We start from the raw sequence: 22,995 nt of genomic DNA on the forward strand, positions 1-22,995 counted from the left end.
AATGTTCTTTATTTTATTTTATTTTATTTTATTTTATTTTATTTTATTTTATTTTATTTTATATATAGATATATATGCGTATCAAAATGCTCAGACACATTTGAAAATTACAACTTCCAAAGGAAGGAATTCTGGGTTCTTTCTGTGTCCGCTGAGAAGCATGAGACATATTTATTTACCAAATATATTTTCAGTTTCCCCTTCTGGGGTGAAATCAGTGAAAGTATAACAAGAAATTAAATATTCAAAGTAAGCTGTATTTCAAGATACAAAAAGTAGAATTTTGGACAGCCTTAATGCTTGTCAGACCATCTATTGGCCTAAGCTGTAGAAAACAGTGTATACTTGAAAAAAAAGATTGTCAAGAAAATGACAGACTTTGAATAATTTTCTCTTCAAATGTCATTGTGGCAGTTTCTCCACACCCACACATTCCTTTAACTTCAGTAGCTAAGTGAAATATATAGCTGATGGTTATTCTTCTCTTCTTCTATAGCTTCCATTGTTTTTTTTTCTTTTAAATTGAATACATTAAAATTGAATTATATAATGTTTCTTAGCAATGGTTTGCTATATTCTTACTATTTTTTTTTCCATCTCCATCACAAGCATTCTATTCTAATAAGTGGTAAAGATTTCCTGATTCTATGATGTTTGACTTCAAAAGATTAGCATATAATGTATTATTATATATAATAAATATAATACAAATAATATAATGTATTATTTCTTGCAGGCCTATGTGAGTGAAACACATGAATCAAACAAAGTTATTGCTTATGAGAGAGCAAATCTCCTATTTATATTTAATTTTCATCCATCCCAAAGCTATACAGATTACCGAGTAGGTGTAGAAACACCAGGAAAATATCCTTTTCTCTGTATCTCATTATATTCAGCTTCATATATAACAGTGAATAATAATTTAACACTGTGGAAAAGAGAATGAGGTTCACATCATCCTCCACTGTTTTTACTTACATACAGGTAGGTCTCGATTAGTGCTGATAATGAGTCCCACAAAATGGTCAGATTATTCAAATGCACACTATTCAAAGTGATATTTCTATGGAAAATTAGGGTAATTGGTTCCAGTTCAATGGAAATAGGCAAGGAAATTTTTTAAACATTATTTCTTTATATGTTTATTAAGGAAATATAATGGTAAATGATTAAAAGAATATACTTACAACTTAAATATCATTCCTAAAGGTAAGCTTACACTGACAAAATACATCTTTATTGTCTTTCAAAATATTTATTTATTAGATATAGATATAGATATAGATATTGATACTGTATATATCTCAAGTGAACAAAGGACAAGCTCAAGGATAAACCCATATCCAAAGCATACCTATTGTCTCCTGTATTCTGATGTAATTCTTCAAAATGAGCCTCTTCTTTTCTGAGCTTTCCTCAAACGGAACCTTCCTTTTCTCCATTTTGCACATGTGGCAATTAATGTCTAAAACCCCAACAGCAACTGCACATACGCTAGGCTCAACTGCGCATGTGCTAGCCTCACATTAAGTAAAATTTGGCCCTCATTAAACACAACCTGACATATATAATTTGCATTAAATTAAATATCGCACTATTTGAATTCACATTAATTGCAACCTACCTGTAGCTATTAGGAAGTTATATCAAACAAAGGCTTCCTGTTTATCATTAACCATGATTATTTTTCTTAGTAGGCTAGGAATCAGGATAAGGTGTATTTATAATGTAGTTATCGATATCAGTTGAGTATTTATGGCATATTTTATTTTGGCTTATATCAATAAAACAAGGATTAATCTAAGTACATTTTTATGTTTTTCCAATATAATGACAAATCAAATTTACTGACAAACAGAATACAATTATTCATTTTTTCCCCTTTTGGTCTGTTGGAATCCAACATCATAAGATTGCATTTACTATAACTAGTTTAATATCCTATATAACTGTTTGTGCTAAGTGTAGTTTAATTTATTTCATCATAGTTGAAAATATGCAACATTCTTGATATATTTAAGGGTTTGGGTTTTTTTCAATGTGTTTAAACTAGTCTTTATATTTCATAACTTTATACGAATTATTTGGGAAATAGGCTTAATTCTCAATCCATTTTTTCATGTTATATAAGAGTTCAGAAATTTCCTCAGAATGTTTTTGTCCATAACTACTGTGAATGGATATTATAAATAATTTTTGGTGAGCGTTTTCTGTTTCTTTATTTTTGTTCTGCTTTGTTCCTTAAGTTGCAGAACTCAATGTACAAAGTTGTGGGGGGTTTTGTTTGTTTGTTTTTTGGTCACTATAAAATCTTCATCCACATATTGTCCACATATTCTACAAGTTTTACCTTATGTTTAGAGTAAGGTTATGCATCACTTGGGATTTAAAGGCAAAAAGGTGTTTCAGAAAGCACAAAGGCACAACAGCATCTGTCATCAATTCCTTAAATCTGTCTTAAATTCCTTCTTTTTCTGGCAACACACACAACTGCACAGCTTTGGGGGAAAAATGCATTTGTTTAAGGAGCTGCAGACAGGTGTTATATTCATATCTTTCTGTTCTCTAAAGCAACTTTTTGCCTTTGAAGCCAAAGCACTGAACTATATCAGTTTACACTATATTTTAGTCAAATCTGAACCTTCTTCTGGACATTTCCTACTCCATCTATCATTGTACAGAGGTTCTTCTTTTAGCCCTCTACTCTTCCTGTATGATAAAGATATTTAATCAATCAACAGAGATTTGATTCTCTTCTATAACATTTCTGTTGCTACTTTTCTGCCCCACAGGTAAGGGTACATAGTCTGTAGTCTTACCACCACTTCTGTTCCCAGATGTACAGTATTGTTTGAACCAACACAATCCATTCATTTGTATATGGCAAATACAAAAATATAGTGTATGCTCTAAAGTAGGGTTTTTTTCTTCTTTTTTGTAGTTTCCTCTTTCCGCTCAAGAAATCTCATGTGTGACATAGTCTATGCTCATTTTTTTTTTTAGATTTTTTAGCCCACCTTTATTTTTTTTTTTTATAAATAACTCAAGATGGCAAACATACCTAATACTCCTTCCTCCTGCTATTTTCCTCACAACAACAACAACCCTGTGAGGTGAGTTAGGCTGAGAGAGAGTGACTGGCCCAAAGTCACCCAGCCAACTTTCGTGCCTCAGGGGAGACTAGAACTGACAGTCTCCTGCTTTCTAGCCTGGTGCCTTAACCGCTAGGCCAAACTGGCTCAATTTGCATCATATGCCCCAGTATGTTAGCTATCTATCTGTCCATCCATCTATCTGCCTACCTACCTACCTACCTAACTTGTGGCCACCAAAGTTTCCTCACCTTTGTCTTAGGCAGTGCATCACAAATGTCAGATAGCAATTTTTTTCTTATTTCTTATACCATTATATTGGGGTTCTTCCTGTTTCTGGTTTTGTCTCACTCAAACTTTATACAACAGCTGCTCTGTTAGAATTCAGTGAGCAGAATCTTCTCATACCAATACTTTTGACTACTCATGAATATTCCATTCTGACATATTTGCTCCTTAACAAAAGACTCTAGTTGTGCACCATTGCTTGGCTTTAGCCAAGTTACCAAGCATGCATATGTCTCTTTTAAAACAGGTTACTCCTCTTTAAAATTTTAATGCTTCTCTGAATTATGCACACACAGGATGGATGGATGGATGGATGGATGGATGGATGGATGGATGGATGGATGGATAGATAGATAGATAGATAGATAGATAGATAGATAGATAGATAGATAATATTAAAGGAAAAGAGAGAATTGATATTGATTCTTGGTGTCTACATGGTTAAATTTGTGCAGTTTTCTTGGCTATTTTGCCACTGTTTTCTTCCAGGAGACCAACAGTTAGATAGACAGGCTAATTCAGTCTAGGCTCTGAATTTCTTTGTAGTCTTCTATCCAAATACCAACCAGATCCAGCTCTGCCTACCTTCTGGGCCCAGAGAAGTTTAGTCAGGTACTCCTACTGATTTGCTGCTGCTTGTTTCCTTCATAGATTACATTACAGCAAATTAAACAAAATCCCATCATTGTTGGGTTTGTAACTTCCAGGCAAGCTCTACCAACCAAAACAAAAAACTGCACTTAAATGAACTGTAAAAGTTCCATATGAATACACAGGAACATGAACAGAGGGCACATGTATACACACCTCCCAAAGCTCAGCAAACCAACTTAGTGCTGGTAGTATTTGCATTTGCACCATACCCAGTCTCAACAGCATTAGTAGCATGTATGAATATTGCTTGCACAGACACATATATTATATACACATATTTCTAGTCGTAGTCAATTTCAGTAGAGCCTGTCCTCTCTGTTACGTTACAACAGAGTCTACAATAGCTTTTCAGCCTGGAGACAGGCACTTAAGCAACTGCCGTATTGTCCCAGCATTCCATCCACATCACCAAATTTAATTGAGCCAGTAGCAGCTTCACATGATTAGGTTTCTGCTGCTGAACTGGCTAAGCTGGAAAATTAGGAAAAGCAAACTGTTACAAGTCCAAAATAAAAGTCTAATCTTGTACTCAGAAAAGCCCAGAATTATTAAAATACCCACAATAAAAATAGCAACGCTGTTCCATATCCCTATAGAATAAGGGTAGTTTTGTTTTATGTTTCAAACAGTCTCTGAATATATGAATTTTGGTTTGTACATTGGAACAGCTGTTTCAAGCTTGGAATATTTCAAGCTCAGAATAACTTCAGGCCTATGCTTACTGGCTTTAACATGAAGAGGATCCTTATTTTCATATATAACTACTTTATACAATTGTATTGTGTTATGGAAGTAGTAGTTCTATAATTTCTAAGTTACAATGAATGTAAACATTCTAGGAAGCAACTAGATAGCAGGAGTACCCAAAGGCTGAGTAAAGTCAAGATAAACAAGTTGGATAGTTGTTGGTGGAACTATAGCCCAAACTTAGTGATATCACCTACTGCAAATATAAAGGTTTACACAATTGTTAAATTAAATTGTTAAATTAAAGTGCTTTGGAATTTGCCTTGACAAATCAACAACAAAAGTACAGTATGATTTTATGCAGTTTATATGGATCAACCCTTAGTGTTTAAATTGGTTCATAATTCAGAAGAGTCTACTCAGTGAAATGTGTAAATATGTTATTTGTTGAATTGCCATTCTAGGTAGGCACTTTTTTTTAATCCTAATGTGCGTAAAGATGCAATATGCTTAGTTTTGCATATTATATATATGACATGAAACAGTTTGATAGCTTGAGCAAAGATATACTAATGCAGATTCATACAAGAAGAGGTTTATTTTTATTTATTTCTTAAACTGATAATGCACTTATCCAGGAGCTCAGGGTTACATACATAACAATATATTTTGCAATTTGTTCCTCAGCAGCAACCCTGCCAGGTAAGTTGTATTGAGAAAGAGAGACTGTTCCAAGCAAAATTCCATGGCTACACTTTTCATTTCAGAACTCCCTTTACAAAAACTTTCCTAGCAAATTCATTAATAAATGTGCTGAGAAATGATGAAGGAACAATGGAAAGGATATTGTCATTGCTCTCTTTTTTATTATTTTCATAATATATTTTTCTTCTTAAAATTAGCCAATCTAGAAACATTTTCACTTGTTCCATAAATAACAACATTAAAGATTGCAGATTTTTGGTAACAATGATAATATGTTTTAATATAAGGATCCCAATAGATCGTTTGTCTAATGTGCGGTCCAAGATACTGATCCCTCTCTATTTTTATACAGTTGATATTCAAATAATATATATGTTATGTCTTCTGTCTCTGGAGCTCTGCAAATACAAGTATGTTCATTATAAGAGACTTAGTTAAATCTTCCATATTTAACCATTGTGTCCAACTGCTCAAATCTTGCGTAAATACATCTAAAAATATTAGTCTTATACAATCAAAATTAACTTCCCTAGGAAAACTTCCATTCTTACAGAGCTCTCTGTGTGGAGTCTTCTAAGTTTAGATTGTGGCTTGTTGCCTCTTTCACAGAGATGGCACAGAGGCATTTTGATGCCTAGATGCTTGACTATGAAATAATTTGACATAGACCAAATAGTATGTAATCACATAGTGAAAAGTGGTGCAAATTTATAATATACATGTATACAGTATGTTGGTTGCAGTGCAGCGGAGGGGGAAAAAATCCAAAGAGAGAATTAAACCTGAATGCAAATACCACACCCCAGTCCCTCTGCTGTGTAAAATTTTTTTCATAATAATTTTATTAAAGTTTAAAAATACAAATATAAAAAAACTAATACAAACTAAGAAAAATATTAAAAAGGAAAAATAAAAAGTACAAAGGGGAAAAAAAGAAAAAAAGGGGGGGAGGAAAATATATAAATAAAAACATAAAGAAATTACTTCCCCTTTCATCAAGATAAGTACAAACATTTTTTGTAACTTATCATCTTCTCTAACATTTCAGCCAAAAATCTCATAATCTTTATGCATTATCAAATAATAAAGCTTCATCATTCAATCTTATTTAGCAAAATTGCATTAAGAGTTACCAGAAATAGCAATATGTATATTTTAACTTTAAACAAGTAAATCAATTTCATATTCCTTTCCTATACTTTACATAGTAACTTGTCATTTTCTCTAAAAATACAACAATAAAATATCTTCTATTTTATCTTATAACTATAAGCAAACTTAAAGACTCATTGTTCAATCTTAATAAAATCCCATTAAGAGGTACCAGAAAATCTTAATCTTTAAACCTTCAAATCATATCCCATAAATTAATTTACCATTTTCTCTTCATCTCCTCTTAAAAATTTCTTCAGAAATTTAACCCTTTCCTTTAATTTTAACATCATAACCAATCACTTTCTCTAATCACACAACAAAAAACCCATTCTTCCCATATCTTCTCTAATAGTAAATCTTTAAAGCCTTGTCATTCAGTCCTGGTCAAGGAAAACCCATTAAAAGCTACTGGGGGGGGGGGGGAGCATATAAACAGACTTTATAATCCTTCTTTTTTAGTTTTAAAAGCCTGGTGTTTGTCCTTTTAAGTCCCCAAAGCTGATTTCTTTTCATTTTCCCATTATCTTTTCTCAGGAACTCCTTCATAAATGTAACACATCTCTTTTTTAAGTCCAAAATAAGAAAGTTGTCCAAATCACACTTCCGTATTGAAATCTACACACCTAAGTCACTCTTCTGATTCATTATTTTTGTATCCCTTTTACCTGTTAAAGCATTAGCTGGTTTCATTTATAAGTCCTGTATAGTATCTTTGTCAATATCAGTCTTGTATCATATCATTTTTAAATATCTAAAACAGCCAGATTCTCATCTCTCTGCTGTATAAGATTAATAAAAATCCAAACATTTCTATGCTTTAGAATCTACATCTACATCTAGAATTTACATCTAACCAAAATTTACATCTAGAATTAGATGTAAATTAGAATTTACATCTAACCATGAATATCACAGACACTGAAAAACAAAATGCAAAGCATTCATTTTTGTAGTTAAGTCTACTAGAATCTTCATTCAGACCCTAAGAGATAATGTCAAAACACTAATGTGAACTCTAATGGTGAAAAAATAGCTCCAGGGCATATATGAAGAGAACAAAGAGCTATATAATTATGTAAAATGTGACTTGTCCCTTATTTTTACATTCAAGCCAAAAATAAGTTAGTATATTCATTAAATGTTCCCATTTTAATTTATGTGAATTTTCATTAATGCAATATTGAAATATATGAGTATGTTATGAAACACTCAACTTAGATAAGAGGGCTAGGAAAAGCAGCTGGATGAGACTCAGCACAGACTTCAAGTAAGAAGTTGTAAACGTTAATTCAAAATGAAAATGAATCTCTAACTCCTTAGAGATTTGGATATATTTCAGCAGTACTCCCCAGGGAAAGTTTGCACTATGAACAAGCTTAGAGTGCTGAAACCATAAAAAGCAGGTACTGTTTCTCTTGAGTAAGAACTTTAGTTTTGGTAATGTGCCTTCCAAGAAATCAAGAATAAAACTATCATCACCTTCTATTTCATAGCTTTGGATTAATTTCAGTATTCCACCTGTGGTGAGATTTTCCTTGTACGCCATAAGAAAGGGTGGCTGCCATGCTCCTCTCTTCTGTCAGTGATATCACAAGAAGAAATACTGCCGAACCCTGGTACTGTAACAGACAGTAATTGATACTGTAACCAAGGGAGAAAAACTGTTGTTTGATCCTTTTTTTTTTTTTCTTTTTATTGAACAAATTAAACAAGATAGAAAATAAAACAAGCTCAAAACAAAAGCAAAGAGAGAGAGAATAAACATTTGGCTATATTCCCCAAATTTCTAAAGTAAACTTTATGTATGGATTTGAGATAGTAGATATTAATTTCTTAATGTCAGTGAGGTATGGAATGTCCCTTATGGATAGGGAATGCAGTGCTAACTTAATTTGTACCCACTGAACATAATTTGAATTCTTAATTATATGAACGTCTTAGCTGAAAGGAATGAAAAGACTATTTCAAATTTGGTACGCCTAAACCTCTATTATGCTTTTTTAAATACTACATAACTTGCCAGATCTTAGGATTCTTCTTAATAGCTTTATGTAAATGAAGACAATATTTTTGTCATATATGAGGCCAACTAAAAGCCAATGGAACAAGGAAATTTAAGGAAATACTCTACACGCATAAATTGCAGATAGGCCATATCTATTTCATTCTCCAAAGGCTTCCTGGAACAACCAGGTTTCAACGGCCTTCTTAAATTCCAGAGGGTTAGAGCTGTTCTAATCCCATGGAGAATGTTGTTCCACAGGAGGGGATCAGAATAGGGATCCAGAGAGATCCCTTACTCTCTAGGCTTACTGAGCTGGCAGATTCCACAGATAAGCAGGTCGTAATCCATGCAGGGCTTTAAGTGTAACAAATGCAGTTAAGTGTAACTGCATTTGAACCAGCTATATTTTCTGGGTGGTCTTCAAGGGCAATTCCATGTAAACTATTATGCAGTGATCCAAGAAATAAATGATCAAGGCATCAGTGACCATCCACAGAGTCTCTTGGTCCAAGAATGGCCATAATTGGCTTAGAAGACACAGAAGCCACCTACACTTTGTGGCTTACAAGACACAGAAGCCACCTACACTTTGAGCAAGATCTGTGAGTCCAAGAGGACCTCCAGCTTATGAATGAGTTCAGAACCAACAGCATCTATGAACAACAGTAGAATACTCAGATGGTCTCCAAACCCAAAGCCACTCCATCTTGCTGGAATTGAACCTAGATCTGTTCTACACTATCCAGACCCTAGAAACTTCCAGTGGCTGGGACACATCTCCAGTTTAGACCATGAGGGTCAAGATTTATACCTGACCATCATTGGCATCCTAATGATGCCTGATCCTGTGTCAGTGGATGGTTCTCCCTCAATGCCTTGAAAAATAGAAGAGAGTTAAGCTCTTCAGTATCCCACAAAACAGGGTTCTCCTTAAGGCCATAGGACTCAACCTCTTCCTTCCCACTACCAACTGGAACTGGTCACAGAATAAGGAGAAGGACCTCCCAATAATGGTCCAGAGACATACTGTGATCAATGGTATAAAAGGCAGTTAAGATCAAGGACAACCAGGAGGCTCACATTACCACTAATCTAGTCCTGCCACAGGTCATCAACAAGATTAATCACTGTGGTCTCAGTACCATATCCTGGCTTAAAACCAACTAAAAAGTTGAGATAATCTGTTTCCTTCAGGATCTTCTGCAATTGTAGCCACACCGTCTCTCAGAAACTCTCACTGTGAGGGAAAGATTGGAGACTGCTCAATATTTCTCCATTCTTCCCTAAACGATCCAGGTTATTTTAAAGATGGCCACCAGCTGACAATCTTATAATGCATTAAGAGTGAGAAAATATTGAAGTTTCACCGCTCAAGACTCTTACCCATATTCAGTCAATCTCCTTTGTCTTCTGCTAGCATCACTCTAGCTTGTACTATTTCATCTTTCAGAGCTCCTCAGTATTTCAAGATGCTTCTCTGAGTTGATAAGCCAGGACACTCATAGCCACCCTCATGTTCCAGAAAATGATCAAGGACATGGCAGAGTGCCTGACCAAATCTTAGTAAATTCCTGAAATACCCTCTGGAAATACTCCATTCTTGAGGTAAAACTGAACTTTGGTTCTGCTTGTAACATACTGGGCAAACTGTGCCATTATTGATGAATATCATGTTCTTACCATTAGCAAACAATTTGCATATAGCACATGTTCAATTAAGACTTGTAATTATTAGTCTCCTCTATTTTTATCTTTATCTTAGTACCTTTATGTTATGTAATAAAGTTATGTGAAAATCTTGATTGATTAAAGGCATGATTGGGAGTAGATGTCAGTATTTATGTGTTCGACTGTTTATGATAATGCCATATGAAAGATCACAACTTGGAATGCAAGAAGAGGAAAAGTAAAGATGATAAAAAGAAAGGTATGTCTGTGAAACTAACAGAAAGGATTAATAGAACTGAGTGAAGGTGGTCTAATATTGTTGAATAGAATTAATGCATAGATACAGGGAAATTAAGGTATAGGTTTAATTATGCATGAAAGGTCTAAAACGTATGGCTTGGCATGAGCTAGTTTATTGTGGATATTAGGAAAATAGGACTTTACAAGATGGTGATAGTTACATGTAGCACTTTAGTAGCTACATGGTGATAAAAGAGAATCAGGAAAAAGTTTTGGGAGAAAATAGCAATGTTTTCCATTAAAGAGATTGAGGGAAATATATTCTATTAGGAGACATGGATAGATGGATAGAAAGGAAATGAGAGTACATTAAAAGCTGATATTTCATTTTGGTTTCAACATTTGTTATAACTCAACTAGAGTAATTTGAATTGAATATAAAATTAATTAATTAGTTGCTATGTCTTTTGGAGACACAAAAATGAGCATGGTGATTATTTTGTGAGAATTTACTTGGAAAAAGGACCCTTTGCTTCAAATACATGCTTTAAGTATAACTCTATCCATAAATGCATATAGCAAAAAAAAATGCATCTAAAAACCTGATTGATTTGATTATGTCTGATAAAAGGGTTCAGATAATTAGTGAATAACAAAAGTGATGAAAGGCTCAGAAGGCATGTCTGTTATTAATAATGCCAAGCCCATAACAGCTGATCACAGCTAAAAGACTAGATTCTCACAAGTCTATTAGTCAGATATTTTGAAAGGAAAAGGGGTTAGTTAGGGAATCTTGTTAGCAAGAGATGTTGGTACCTATTTGCATATTAAGGAAGGATTGGGCAGATATTTCTGCCCTGGACTATATTGTAAACTGCCATTCCCATACCGAGACTCAACATTCCATTACAGATAGTGTTAGGAATGGAACGTTGGAGAAAAAAAAGGAACATGAAGGAAAAAGAGAAATAAATTAAAGTCGAACAACTGCAGCAAGATAAAGTCTTTATATAAGAGTGTCCTATATAAAAAAGTATTTGAAGATAAATTAATCTCCCAGCATAATGTATGGAAATGGCATAAGGAAAAGCAGTGAGGGAAGCTACTTAAAACACTGAGAATTATTATGTTAGAAAGTGCCACAGAACTGCCTGGATCAGTATGTATGAAAATGATATTAGGAGAAATGCTGAAATGAAGGAGGCTATGGAGAGAAAATTCTTCAAATGACAGGAAGAAAAAGTAAGATTAAACAAGGCAGAGAAAATGCAGAGCAATTTAGGGAAAAAGGCCTTTGGGCCTAGCAGAGATTTCTTTAGCATAACAGCTTCTATATTTTAATATACTCTTTTCCTGAGGCTCTCCATAATTTGAATGTGGTGATACCTGGCAACTAAATAATTGGTTTATAATTGGCTATAATTTTTAATTGCTTTATAGCTTCTCTATCAGTTGGTCTAATTTAGATGCTCCTAATTTTTGCCTCTGTGCCTCTGACAGACTGTGATTTTCTTACATGTTTCGCTCAAACTTCATTATGTTATTTCATATCACTAGCCACTTAACAGGTCCAGCTGCCATCAACACTTCATGTACTTGTTTTACCTCTATAAATACACAGTGAATAATTTCAGCAGTGTGCTAGCACCTGCTGAAATTATCTTTCAGTGGAAAAGCAGCCATAAAGTAACTCAAATAGTGTTCTGATCTCATTTGTGTGGTAGGCAAGGAGGAACTAAGGATGATTGTCAGTATAAACTATTGAGAGAAAGTTTCTGCATGCTGTTCTGGATGTTTTTCTGGGTCCATGCTCTGTGAAACATGCCAACTTAAGGGTCAACTTTGAACACATACTGCAGTGTAATACCTTGGCAGAGATTTAGGTCAAGTAAGGGCTACCCTAAGTAATTTACAACATTTAATTTTTCAGGAACAGTTAATAATGTAAGAGAGATACTAAATAATTTCTGTAAGCCATAGCTGTTGATCAGAATCTTGCAACCTTCTGGGAGGAAATTGGTCACATAAAGGAAGAATGATTTGCTCTTGAGCAAAATGCAGTTAAATTTTGTGGCAATTAGTGTTAGAAGATCAGTTTGCCATTGTGTGTATAGTGGGACTTTATCAGCACATGTGATAAAGATTCAACCTTTACTCTGGAATATACACATGTGCAGTTTTCATAACAGGGTGATATATCTGTCCATTGTCACCCTAATAGGCAATGCATTGATCTAGGTTGGGGAGAAAAGTGTTCTATGTGGGACATTGCCAGTCCTTTCAGGTAGGCCAAGTCAGGAAATAGCCTCCAGAAGTCTGGCTGGTATAGGCTTTAGTAACAGACTCTTGAAAGTCAAAGTTTTCACTTCCCTCCCTCTTGTACTCTAGTGAATTAGGCAGAAATAAGTCTAAGCTTCTTCCTCATGACTTCTCTGTTTCCTAGGCTTAGAGCATGACCCAAGTTCATATGTTAAGTAATTTTTCTTTATACTTAATTCATGGTTACTGGCAGTCCTATACATGTTTATGCCAAAGTAAATTCAATTTACCTACAAACAGGTTATTACCAAATAACTGGGTATAGACTAAATTGATTCCTTAAGGTGAAATAGATAAATATGTTTTATACTGAATAACGAAGAGGTACTTAAATAGTAGTATATATAACCCTCATTCATGTAGATTAGATAGCAGTTAGCTTCCCTTATAAAGGGAAAAAACAACCTATTTCCCTAAACTGTCTTCAAAATGTGTTCCTTAATTATAATTATATAGAAGAAGAAAATTGCTAAACATACTAAGAGCCATCTGTATTTTGTATATTGAGAGATAACTATATCTAATTATTTGATTTAGATTTAATTATGTTTATGTGTAAAAAGTTTAAGCAAGTTAAATTTATTTTTTTATGACTGCTCTGATACTTTGGAAATGTGAACCCAGCATGCTAATCAAAGGCCAGGTACATTCAGTCCTTTAACATAATCATGACCAATACAACCCATAAAATATCTAAGCATTGTTATATAGAAAACTAATTTTTTTGTAGTTAACTAGCTTATATTCCATGTATTATTTCTTATTTTTAAATAATGTAACTCTGCTATACAAATCCTTAATTATTGCCATAAGTATAAAATTGCCTTGGATTCTGATGCTCCAGAGTATGGAGGACATAGTAGACTGGATCATACTACAGAATTCTTTTCTCAGCAGTGTCCACATAATCATCGATCTAATTCTCTTTTGGTAAGTACATTTTTTCTACCCTCATTTCTCTAATGTATATCTAATATATATTTTAGATTCTGTATTAAATGCTTGCATGTTGCCTTTGCCCTCTCCCCTTATGAAATATGGCATCTGAGTTTGCATGAAAAATTATAAAGTTAAATGTCATAAAAGGGTTTATGTGACATAAAGAATGTGGTAGCTAGAGAATAATATTTTCAATTTCTCAATATTTTCAATTTTATATAACAATTCTAATATTCCAAATATGCATATAATAAATCTTAAAAAATCATTTCTGTGTACATTTTGTTTTTCTGATTTTTTATGTTTTTTTAATGTTCAATATCCCAATAATTTGCATGTTTATTTGATTTCTTTGCATGTAAATACCCTAAGTTTTTCATTGTTAATATTTAAGACAGAGCTAGGATCGTCTATTCAAACTTAGGCGATATGAGAATAATTGAACTATTAGAAGTATTTAAGTTAGTAATGCAAACAAAAGAGCTTTCTTTACTTTTCCTTTTTAAGATTTAATTTAAAAACAAAATCATTTCAAGAAAATCAAACAATACAGGGTTAACTTGCATTTGATGCTCTGTTTCAATGTTTTTTTTAAGTTTTATATGTGAGGATTCTGATATACTTTATTCAGTGCAAAATTGTGCACATACATTATTTAATGTATGACAAAAACTTCAAACCAAAGAGACATGTAACTACATTATAATGTTTGACTCCTTTCCTTTCTTTCATTCTGTTGTAAAATTTCCTTGCAGCTTAGACTATCTTTAAATTCAGGGTAAGCAACATTAAACAGCACAAAAAGGAATTAAGGATGCAATTAAGACATGAGATAATAAAAGAATACAATATAGCTAAATTTAGTTTACTGCAGTACCACTAATAATTCTAGTTTACTCCATACATTTCTATCCTTAGAAACCATTCATTCATCCATTATGTCCATACGCCAATTAATACATTGCCATTTCTTTTTTAAACTTCTCACTTCCTTTTTCAGGAACACATCAACTTCCTCCAATCATATTTCTTCATCTTCTTTTCCCTCTTATTGATCTCTTCATTCTTCCTTCATACATTTGTTTTGAAATGCACCTCAATGTACTTCTTTTGTACTAGTAACTCACTTTTGTATTCAATGAACGTTCATTCAGCACCACTAGAGCACTCTACTTGCTCTAGTGTAGCTTATAATTGTTCACTCCATTTTCTTTATTATCAAAACTATCTTGATTTGAAAATATTAATTATTATATCCATAATCCCCATACAGTCTATCATTCAATCACACTAGCATTCACTACAAATAAGTTTGTGTTCTCAGGTAAATAATGTGACATCAACTGCATACAAAGAATATGTACATTTATGTCCCCAAACAACACAGCTCTAATAGTACCACAAGGATTCCTCATAAATTTGTCTATCCACACATCCTTGCCCTGTTCCACTGAATCATTTGCTAAGTATTCCACTTACTGTTATGCAGGTTTTATGCCTATCATATACCACTCTTATAATATTCCACAACCAATTTCCATACCATGTTTGTACATAACATTACATAATTCAATTCTATTCATTTTATGATGTACTTTCTCTAAATCAGCAGTTGTGTTATAAACCTTTTCTCACATTTGTAGATTTCTCAGTGACTTACTAAAGAGTGAAAAAATCTAATCTAGACACTCACTGTCTGTCACAAAGCAACACTGTACTTCCCAAATAATGCTTCTTTCCTATGTTTTCAATCACAATTCTGCCAAATAGCTTCCTAGGTACATTTAACCTATTTCTTTGTTGTTTTGGTGTTCATTCTTCCTATCTTTTCCCTTGTATAATTGGATAACAGCATTCTTCAATCATCATGCACAGATGCATTCTTCATAAACACATTAAACAAACTGACAGCTACTCTGTAAGCAAGCCACACCTATAGTTCAACATCCAGGTTATACTATCAATATCAACAGCATGTAATTTATTTTTACCTAGTTTAGGTAGTGTTCTATGAAAGAAGGATAGTAAAGACACATCATTGTGGGCCAAAGTCAAACACAGTGAAGCTTTTGTAAACAAACTGTTTAACTCAGTTCTAAGATGCATTCAGACCCAATCATTAATAAACTACATAAATTGTTGTCCTGTATTATACAGTATCATAAACCAAACCATGGTCCTATTTATATGCATAATCAGTCACCTCAGTGACCTTAGAATTATGTGCCAGTAAAAAGCATTCAGTCACTTGAATATCCTGGATCATTCTGTGATAATCTTTCCGCATATAACCTCTGCATATATGCATATCCTTATTCTGTACTTCATATATTAGAGTGAATGACATCCCAATGTGGGAAATTGATTGCAATGCAGTTCTGAATAGAAGTTTCCTGCATTTTTTTTACCACTCTGTAACGAAACATTAATATACAGCAAATAGCTTCAGATAATTATTATGTGTCTTATTAACCAAAGCATATTATCAACATGACAAGCATAGTGCAGATGCAAAGTACAATTAACACATCCAGAGGTTGGAACAGCTGTAAAAATGAATTTAACAAATGCATGTGAAAGAAAGCATGAAAAAAAAATTCTAATAACCAAACATTTAATATAGTTTGGATGTAGCTACAAGCTAATGGCATGACGACTGCACATACAGTATTAGTTCGAACCCCAAGTGTGGGTCATCCTTTCCTTTGTGTTCCTTAGCAACCCAATGCACTGAATGAAAGTGATGGCCAAAGCCGAGGACACCAGCACACACACCACTTGAAGGTAAAGTTACAGACAGGTGTATAGGCAAAATAGTAGCATGATAAAGAAGCAGGATCATCATTTCCATGTCTAATTCAGTATAAGTGTAAAACACATCACAGCTGACCAAGCATTAATGTATGTTACAAACTGGTGGTAGGGTTGCTTAAAAAAAAAAAAAAGACTTCTGTTCAGTGCTGTGTTCCATGATCTTTGTTCAATTGATAGACTTCGGAATTAAATGGACAGAGTCTTATGACATCTTTAAGTCTAGCACATTTACTACAATATCAACTTTTTAGGATTACAGACAATTTCCTTCACTTTGTCAGCATAAAGAACAGAATCTAAAGTCTTCCCTGGATCAGCAGAGCATGTTTCTAGTGAGTAAAGGAGGTCTCCAATTTCTACTCATTTCTGTTGTCTAGCTGTATTGCATCCCTTGATGTTCAAAATAAACAGCCCATAGGAACAGCTAGAACAGGGACAGAGATTGCAACATGAAGAAACCTAACTGCATATAATTCTCTGGGTTTTGCACATAAGCTTTAAAACATGCTGGTTGGAGCAGCATTACAACAAGGTAATTAAAAAAAAAAACTCTTGGAAAATATGATTTTTTCCCCCTTGATATTTGTCAAAGCAGGAAAAGAAAACCCTGCCTAATAGTAAATATTAATGACTGTTTTTGTTTTGTTTTTGTTTTGTTTTTTTCCCACAAACTGATAGGTTTTAAATAAAATGGTACGCTTGTTTCTGCTACTGGTTCAAAGGCAGATTTCCATTTGTGGAGCAATCTTCACAACTGAGGCAGAAAAAATAAAGTATGTCTAGAGCAAATAAAGAGTTCCTGATTTCAACAATATAATCTCCTGCTTTGATATTGTTGATAATAATAAAAGGAAATAGAATTTTTGTAGATCAATAAATACAGGAGATCTGAAGTATAAGTTGTGTGGAAGTTCTTTAATCTCATTGTCTGCAGCCAGTGTGACCAGTTAAGGGGGTAGTTCCTTTGTGAATCAGAAAAATGGCAATATTTAATTTTGATTAAAATCCAGCCACATACATAATCTGAATTTTGTTTATTGAATATAATAAACATTGTAAACATTTTCAGTTCAAAATTAAATAAATTAAAAACCCACATAACAACAAGTCTCAATTGCATTCAGCACTTAAGCTAAAGGACATCTATTTGAAATATGTTTGTGTTGGACTTCCGGGGGGAGAAAATGGCAAGCTGATGCACCTCTGATAATCGGAGACAACATAGAGCTGAAGACTGGCATCCGGGTGGTAAGCCCGGAACTGGGGAGCTTCTCTGGATAATGGAGAAGCCAAGAGATCTCTGGAAGGCTGCTCCTCACAAGGAAACCCACAGGATCCAAATGGCAAACCATGGATAGAGCACCAGGAGCTAAAGAAAGAGAATTAAGCTCTTAGCCTCATGCGGAGCCTGCATTAAGGACAATGTGCTCAAATCAAACTCCACTTTCTAAAGCAGGTATAAATATTTTGACAGCTACAGAGATCTTCCATATAGCAGAACAACTAGATCAACTAGATTGCCACTTCAACTTGGAATATAATCAAAGAGAAAAGTAAAGGAATAATCATAAAAGTTTAAAATTAATTGAAAGCAATAAGCTTACTAAGAGTTTGAATTATAAAAATTAAAACAGAAGAATTGATCAGATAATTTTAAAATTGTCCGCTTTAAAGTACTTTGGATTTAATTAAATAAATAATGCATCCCTCCATGGGGATGAGGGCTGTTTAACTTCCTAAGAGGACTGATTGGTTGAACTTTTTATACAAAGAGATAAGGGACAACTGAGAAAGATCATGTGACGGTAGAACACTGAATTAGACCAAAGAGTCAAGGACTAAGAGGATTTTTTTTTTAAGGCTGTTTTTGATGTTTGCTCTTTGAATTACAGATTTAAAGACAGAAATGGCTATAACCAGGAAAGCAGTGAAAGAAGGGAGGAGGAATCATTAACAGAGCAGATAGGGATTGCACCAGAGATTATGCAAAGGATGTTTGAACAGTTGGGGAAAAAATGTTACAGCTTCAGTGACAACCTCAGTTAGTGAATCTGTCAAGAGAGACTTGACTACACTTGAAAGGAGAATGGAAGAGAGGTTTGCAATTTTAGAAGAAAAGATGAACAAAAAATTTAAAGAATCTGTAAAATAAATGTCTGGAGAAGGTAAGGAACAAGTAGAAATTTTAGACACCGAGACAGAAATATTAACCCAAGAGATGGAAAAAGATTTAGATAAGGTGACATTACTGGAGCTAAAAGAAAAGGAATCTTGTTTGAGATGAGAGCAGTTGCAGAACAACCTGGTGAAGATGTCAGAGAGATAGTAGTTGAATCTTCAACAAAAAATTTTGGAGTGGAAAGAAGACAATATGGAGGCAGAAGTGGACAAGATGTACAGAATTAATACAAGATTAAGAAACATACCAAGAGAAATACTTTACACTTTGTCAGGAAGAAAACAAGAGGTCAGGTTTTGCAACAACATTTTAATAAGTTAAGAATTAACAATTCAGATGTAATTTTACTCAAAGAAATATCCATTAGAGTACTGCATAAGTGAAAAGAATATACTATTTTTGACTGACAAGCTTAAACAGAAAAAGATTCCATTTCATTGGGATAAACTGGAAGAATGATTTTAACTTTTAAGCAACAGAGATTTCAACTTAATTCTGTCGAAAAGGTGTATATTCAAAGAAACTTTTAAGGAAGAGGAGATGCAAGGAGGTCAAATGGAGGGAGCTGGCAACCAATTCAGCAGGAACCTGAAGAAAAGACCACTATTGGGTGCTACGGATATAGACTTTTCCAAATTTATAAAATAAATATGGAATTTAATGCACAATTAAAGGAAAGGTTTAATATAGATTAAAAGTTAACAGGAATAGAACATGCAATGGAATTTGAAATGGAATTATGTACAAATGATGAACATATACAGTAATTGCTAAAATATATAAACTGAATGAACTAAACTTGAAATGAAGTTAAAGTTAAAGTACATGATAAAATGGGCTAAGAATTTTGGTTATAATATACAGAAGGATCAGTGAGAAAGAATGTGGTTAAAAGGACTGAAATCCACATTGTCTTATAATTTAAGAGAGCATTCCTATAAAATGATGTACCACTGGTATATGACACCAGAGAAATTATCTAAGTTGTATAAATGTACTTCTAATCATTATTGGAAATGTGGAAGGCATGAAGGCATGGTGGACTTGTCAGAGTGAAAAAAAATGGATACAAATACATATGATGATGCAGAGAATTTTAAAAATTAACATTCCAGTGAAACCAGTTTTTTCTACTAAGAGTTATGGATAGCCAATTAGAAAGGACACATGGAAGACTGGTTTTATCTATGGTAACTGCAGCGAGGCTACTGTATGCGTAAAGGTGGAAAAATACAGAACTACCCACAATGGAGGATTGGACTGTGAAGATGAGAGAATCAGCAGAAATGGCAAAATTGACCTGTTTGATCAGGGATAAAACAATTAAGTACTTTCTTAAAAGATTGGAAAGCCTTTATGGACTTTTTGCTGAAAATAGATAAAAATGACTTAATGATTTCTGGATTTGCTGACTGAAAAGAGTTGAATACGGGAAGAAGTACATTATGTGATACAACCTTGATGAGAGAGAAGTGACAATAAGTATGTTTATAATTGTAAGGAAGATCGGAAGTCACTTTAAATATTTTTTCTCTTCTTCCATCTAATGCACTTTCTCTTTCACTTTTCTCTTTTTCTTAATTCTGTTTTCTAGTTGTTATTTTTTTTAATTGTAATAAAAATTATGATTAAAAAAGAAACATATTTCTGTTTATAGTAAATTCAGCCTGTCTTCACATTAAAAATTGTTAAGTTTGCTTGTTCATTTATATTATAATAACATTTAAATGTATATCATGCTTTTTCCCTGGGAGTGGTATAGATAGGGATCTTTATTCATGTTATTAGCATGACAACCCTATAAGGCTCAAAGAAAATGCATGATCCAACAGTATTCTGTGAGGTGAAGTGGGAATAGTAACTACTACTGGACTAGTTCTTATTGCAGAAGTTTGAGTACACATGTATATGGTAGAACAAAATTAGATTAGTTAGTTGGAGAGAAAAGACAGAAAAAAAGATTGTGAAATGGCATGTGATAAAAAGACTGATAAATTGAAGTTCTAATTCAAAGGAACAGATTTTTCAGCTATTAAAGCTTGAATTCTGTACCCATTTTGCTGGGAGCAAGCCCTTTGACTCAGTAGCACTTCTGAGTATATAAGTCTAAAATAAAGTTAGCTATTTTAAAGCCTGCCTGGCAACTACTCTCCATATATTGTACATTATTCAAGTCTCTCATTGATCATCGCTAATATAAATAGTATTTCTTTTGCTAATATTGCTTCTTTCCAGACTCATCCTTTTTGAAGTCACTTGTTATTTCTTCAGTACTCAATATCAAACAATTACTAATTGTTTGTAATTATAACACTGGATGTTATAACGGTGATGTGTGTTTGCTTTCTTTTTGTTTGTTTTATTTGTTGTTTTTATTTGGTTTTTTTACTTCTTAATCCATAATGAATTTGCCTTTAATCTACCCTGGTTAACTATAGAAATGGATGCTAGTATTGTGGTGGCTTATTCTGCACTCTTTTTTTCTTTATGCTGCTGCATTTTTATGTAGAAGTCTATACTCCTCCCCCCCCCAAAATGATACTGAAGTCACATAACAATTGTGCAAATATTTTCAGAAGCAAATTCCACTGATGCTAATACAAATTAAGCACAGGTAAGGATTGCAGTTCTGGATATGTAGTATTTTTCAGTAGAAAGAATAAAATTTAGTATACTGTGCATTCACATGTTATTCACAGTGGAGGAAGGAAATTCTTCTTGACTATCTCTTGCACATTTTCAACTGCAAGCATGACTTGTATTTCCTTTTGCCCAATATGATATGACAATCTGACACACTCTCAGTTAGCTGTTGTTTTATCAATTATGCAGTAATAATTGACATTTTTCTACAAAATATGTGTGTTACGGTTTTAGTATGCAATTAAAGTAGATATTTAGTAATGTTAAAATTCAAATTAGGTATGTTCCAGAACAAATGTTAGGAAATATATTTATGTTGATGTTCCATTAATACCATTTGAATATGCATTCCATTAAATTGATTTGGCAGGCATATTGGATGTTCTTAAGTGAGCAAGATGATGACGGCTTGATATTGTGAGAGATTCCTGACTTACTTTATACTAGCAAATCAGTTACTTATAGGATGAAATGGTGCTTCTACTAGTATGATGTACTTCTAAATTTAATGCCATGTTTAGACTTTAGTCTTAATGTCATATGTAATTCCTTTTTCCTATTTGTTCATATATATTTGTAGCTTTCCTATTTTTCCACATTATATATATATCTATATAGATAAGAGTTATTTATTTGATATACAGTACTGTGCAAAAGTTTTAGGTATGAAAAATGCTGTAAAGTAAGAATGCTTTCAAAAATATATATTGTAATTGTTTATGTTTATCAATTTACAAAATGCAAAGTGAGCAAACAGAAGAAAAACCCAAATCAAATCAATATTTGGTGTGACCACCCTTTCCCTTCAAAACAGCATCAATTCTTCTAGGTACACTTGCACACAGTTTTTGAGGGAACTCAGCAGGTAGGTTGTTCCAAACATCTTGGATGTAGGCTGCCTCAGATCCTTTTGTCTCTTCATATAATCCCAGACAGACTCCATGATGTTGAGATCAGGGCTCTGTGGAGGCCAGATCATCACTTCCAGGACTCCTTGTTCTTCTTTACGCTGAAGATAGTTCTTAATGATATTGACTGTATGTTTGGGGTCGTTGTCCTGCTGCAGAATAAATTTCAGGCCAATCACACGCCTCCCTGATGGTGTGGCATGTTGGATAAGTATCTGCCTGTATTTCTCAGCATTGAGGACGCCATTGATCCTGACCAAATCTCCAACTCCATTTGCAGAAATGCAGCCTCAAACTTGCAAGGAACCTCCACCATGCTTCACTGTTACCTGCAGACACTCATTATTGTACCGCTCTCCAGCCCTTCAGCGAACAAACTGCCTCCTGCTATAGCCAAATATTTCAAATTTTGACTCATCGGTCCAGAGCGCCTGCTGCCATTTTTCTGCACCAAAGTTCCTATGTTTTTGTGCACAGTTGAGTTGCTTAGCCTTGTTTCCACATCGGAGGTATGGCTTTCAATTCTTCCATGAAGACCACTTCTGGGCAGACTTCTCCAGACAGTAGATGGGTGTACCTGGGTCCCACTGGTTTCCACCAGTTCTCTGCTGATGGCACTGCTGGACATCTTCCAATGTCAAAGGGAAGTAAGCATGATGTGTCTTTCATCTGCTGCCTTACGTTTCCTTGGCCGAC

At 33.8% G+C, this 22,995-nt stretch overlaps 1 protein-coding gene across 4 annotated transcripts in view; it reads left to right on the forward strand.

Moving 5' to 3' along the window:
• GBE1 (1,4-alpha-glucan branching enzyme 1) overlaps positions 1 to 22,995 on the forward strand; it is a 141,859-nt gene that overhangs the window by 115,172 nt on the left and 3,692 nt on the right. For 3 of the 4 annotated variants that reach the window (XM_088144573.1, XM_088144576.1, XM_088144575.1), the window contains 3 exons: positions 737 to 865; positions 13,627 to 13,746; positions 16,474 to 16,539. In XM_088144573.1, coding sequence (XP_088000699.1) covers positions 737 to 865; positions 13,627 to 13,746; positions 16,474 to 16,539 — 315 coding nt within the window. The remainder of the gene's footprint in view (positions 1 to 736; positions 866 to 13,626; positions 13,747 to 16,473; positions 16,540 to 22,995) is intronic. The other variant, XM_088144574.1, reaches the window with a different exon arrangement.

This window comes from Python bivittatus, unplaced genomic scaffold (genome assembly GCF_059951505.1).
Source record: "Python bivittatus isolate LINGU-HERP-01145 unplaced genomic scaffold, Pbiv_v1 ctg000350_np1212, whole genome shotgun sequence".
NCBI classification, from domain to species: domain Eukaryota; kingdom Metazoa; phylum Chordata; class Lepidosauria; order Squamata; family Pythonidae; genus Python; species Python bivittatus.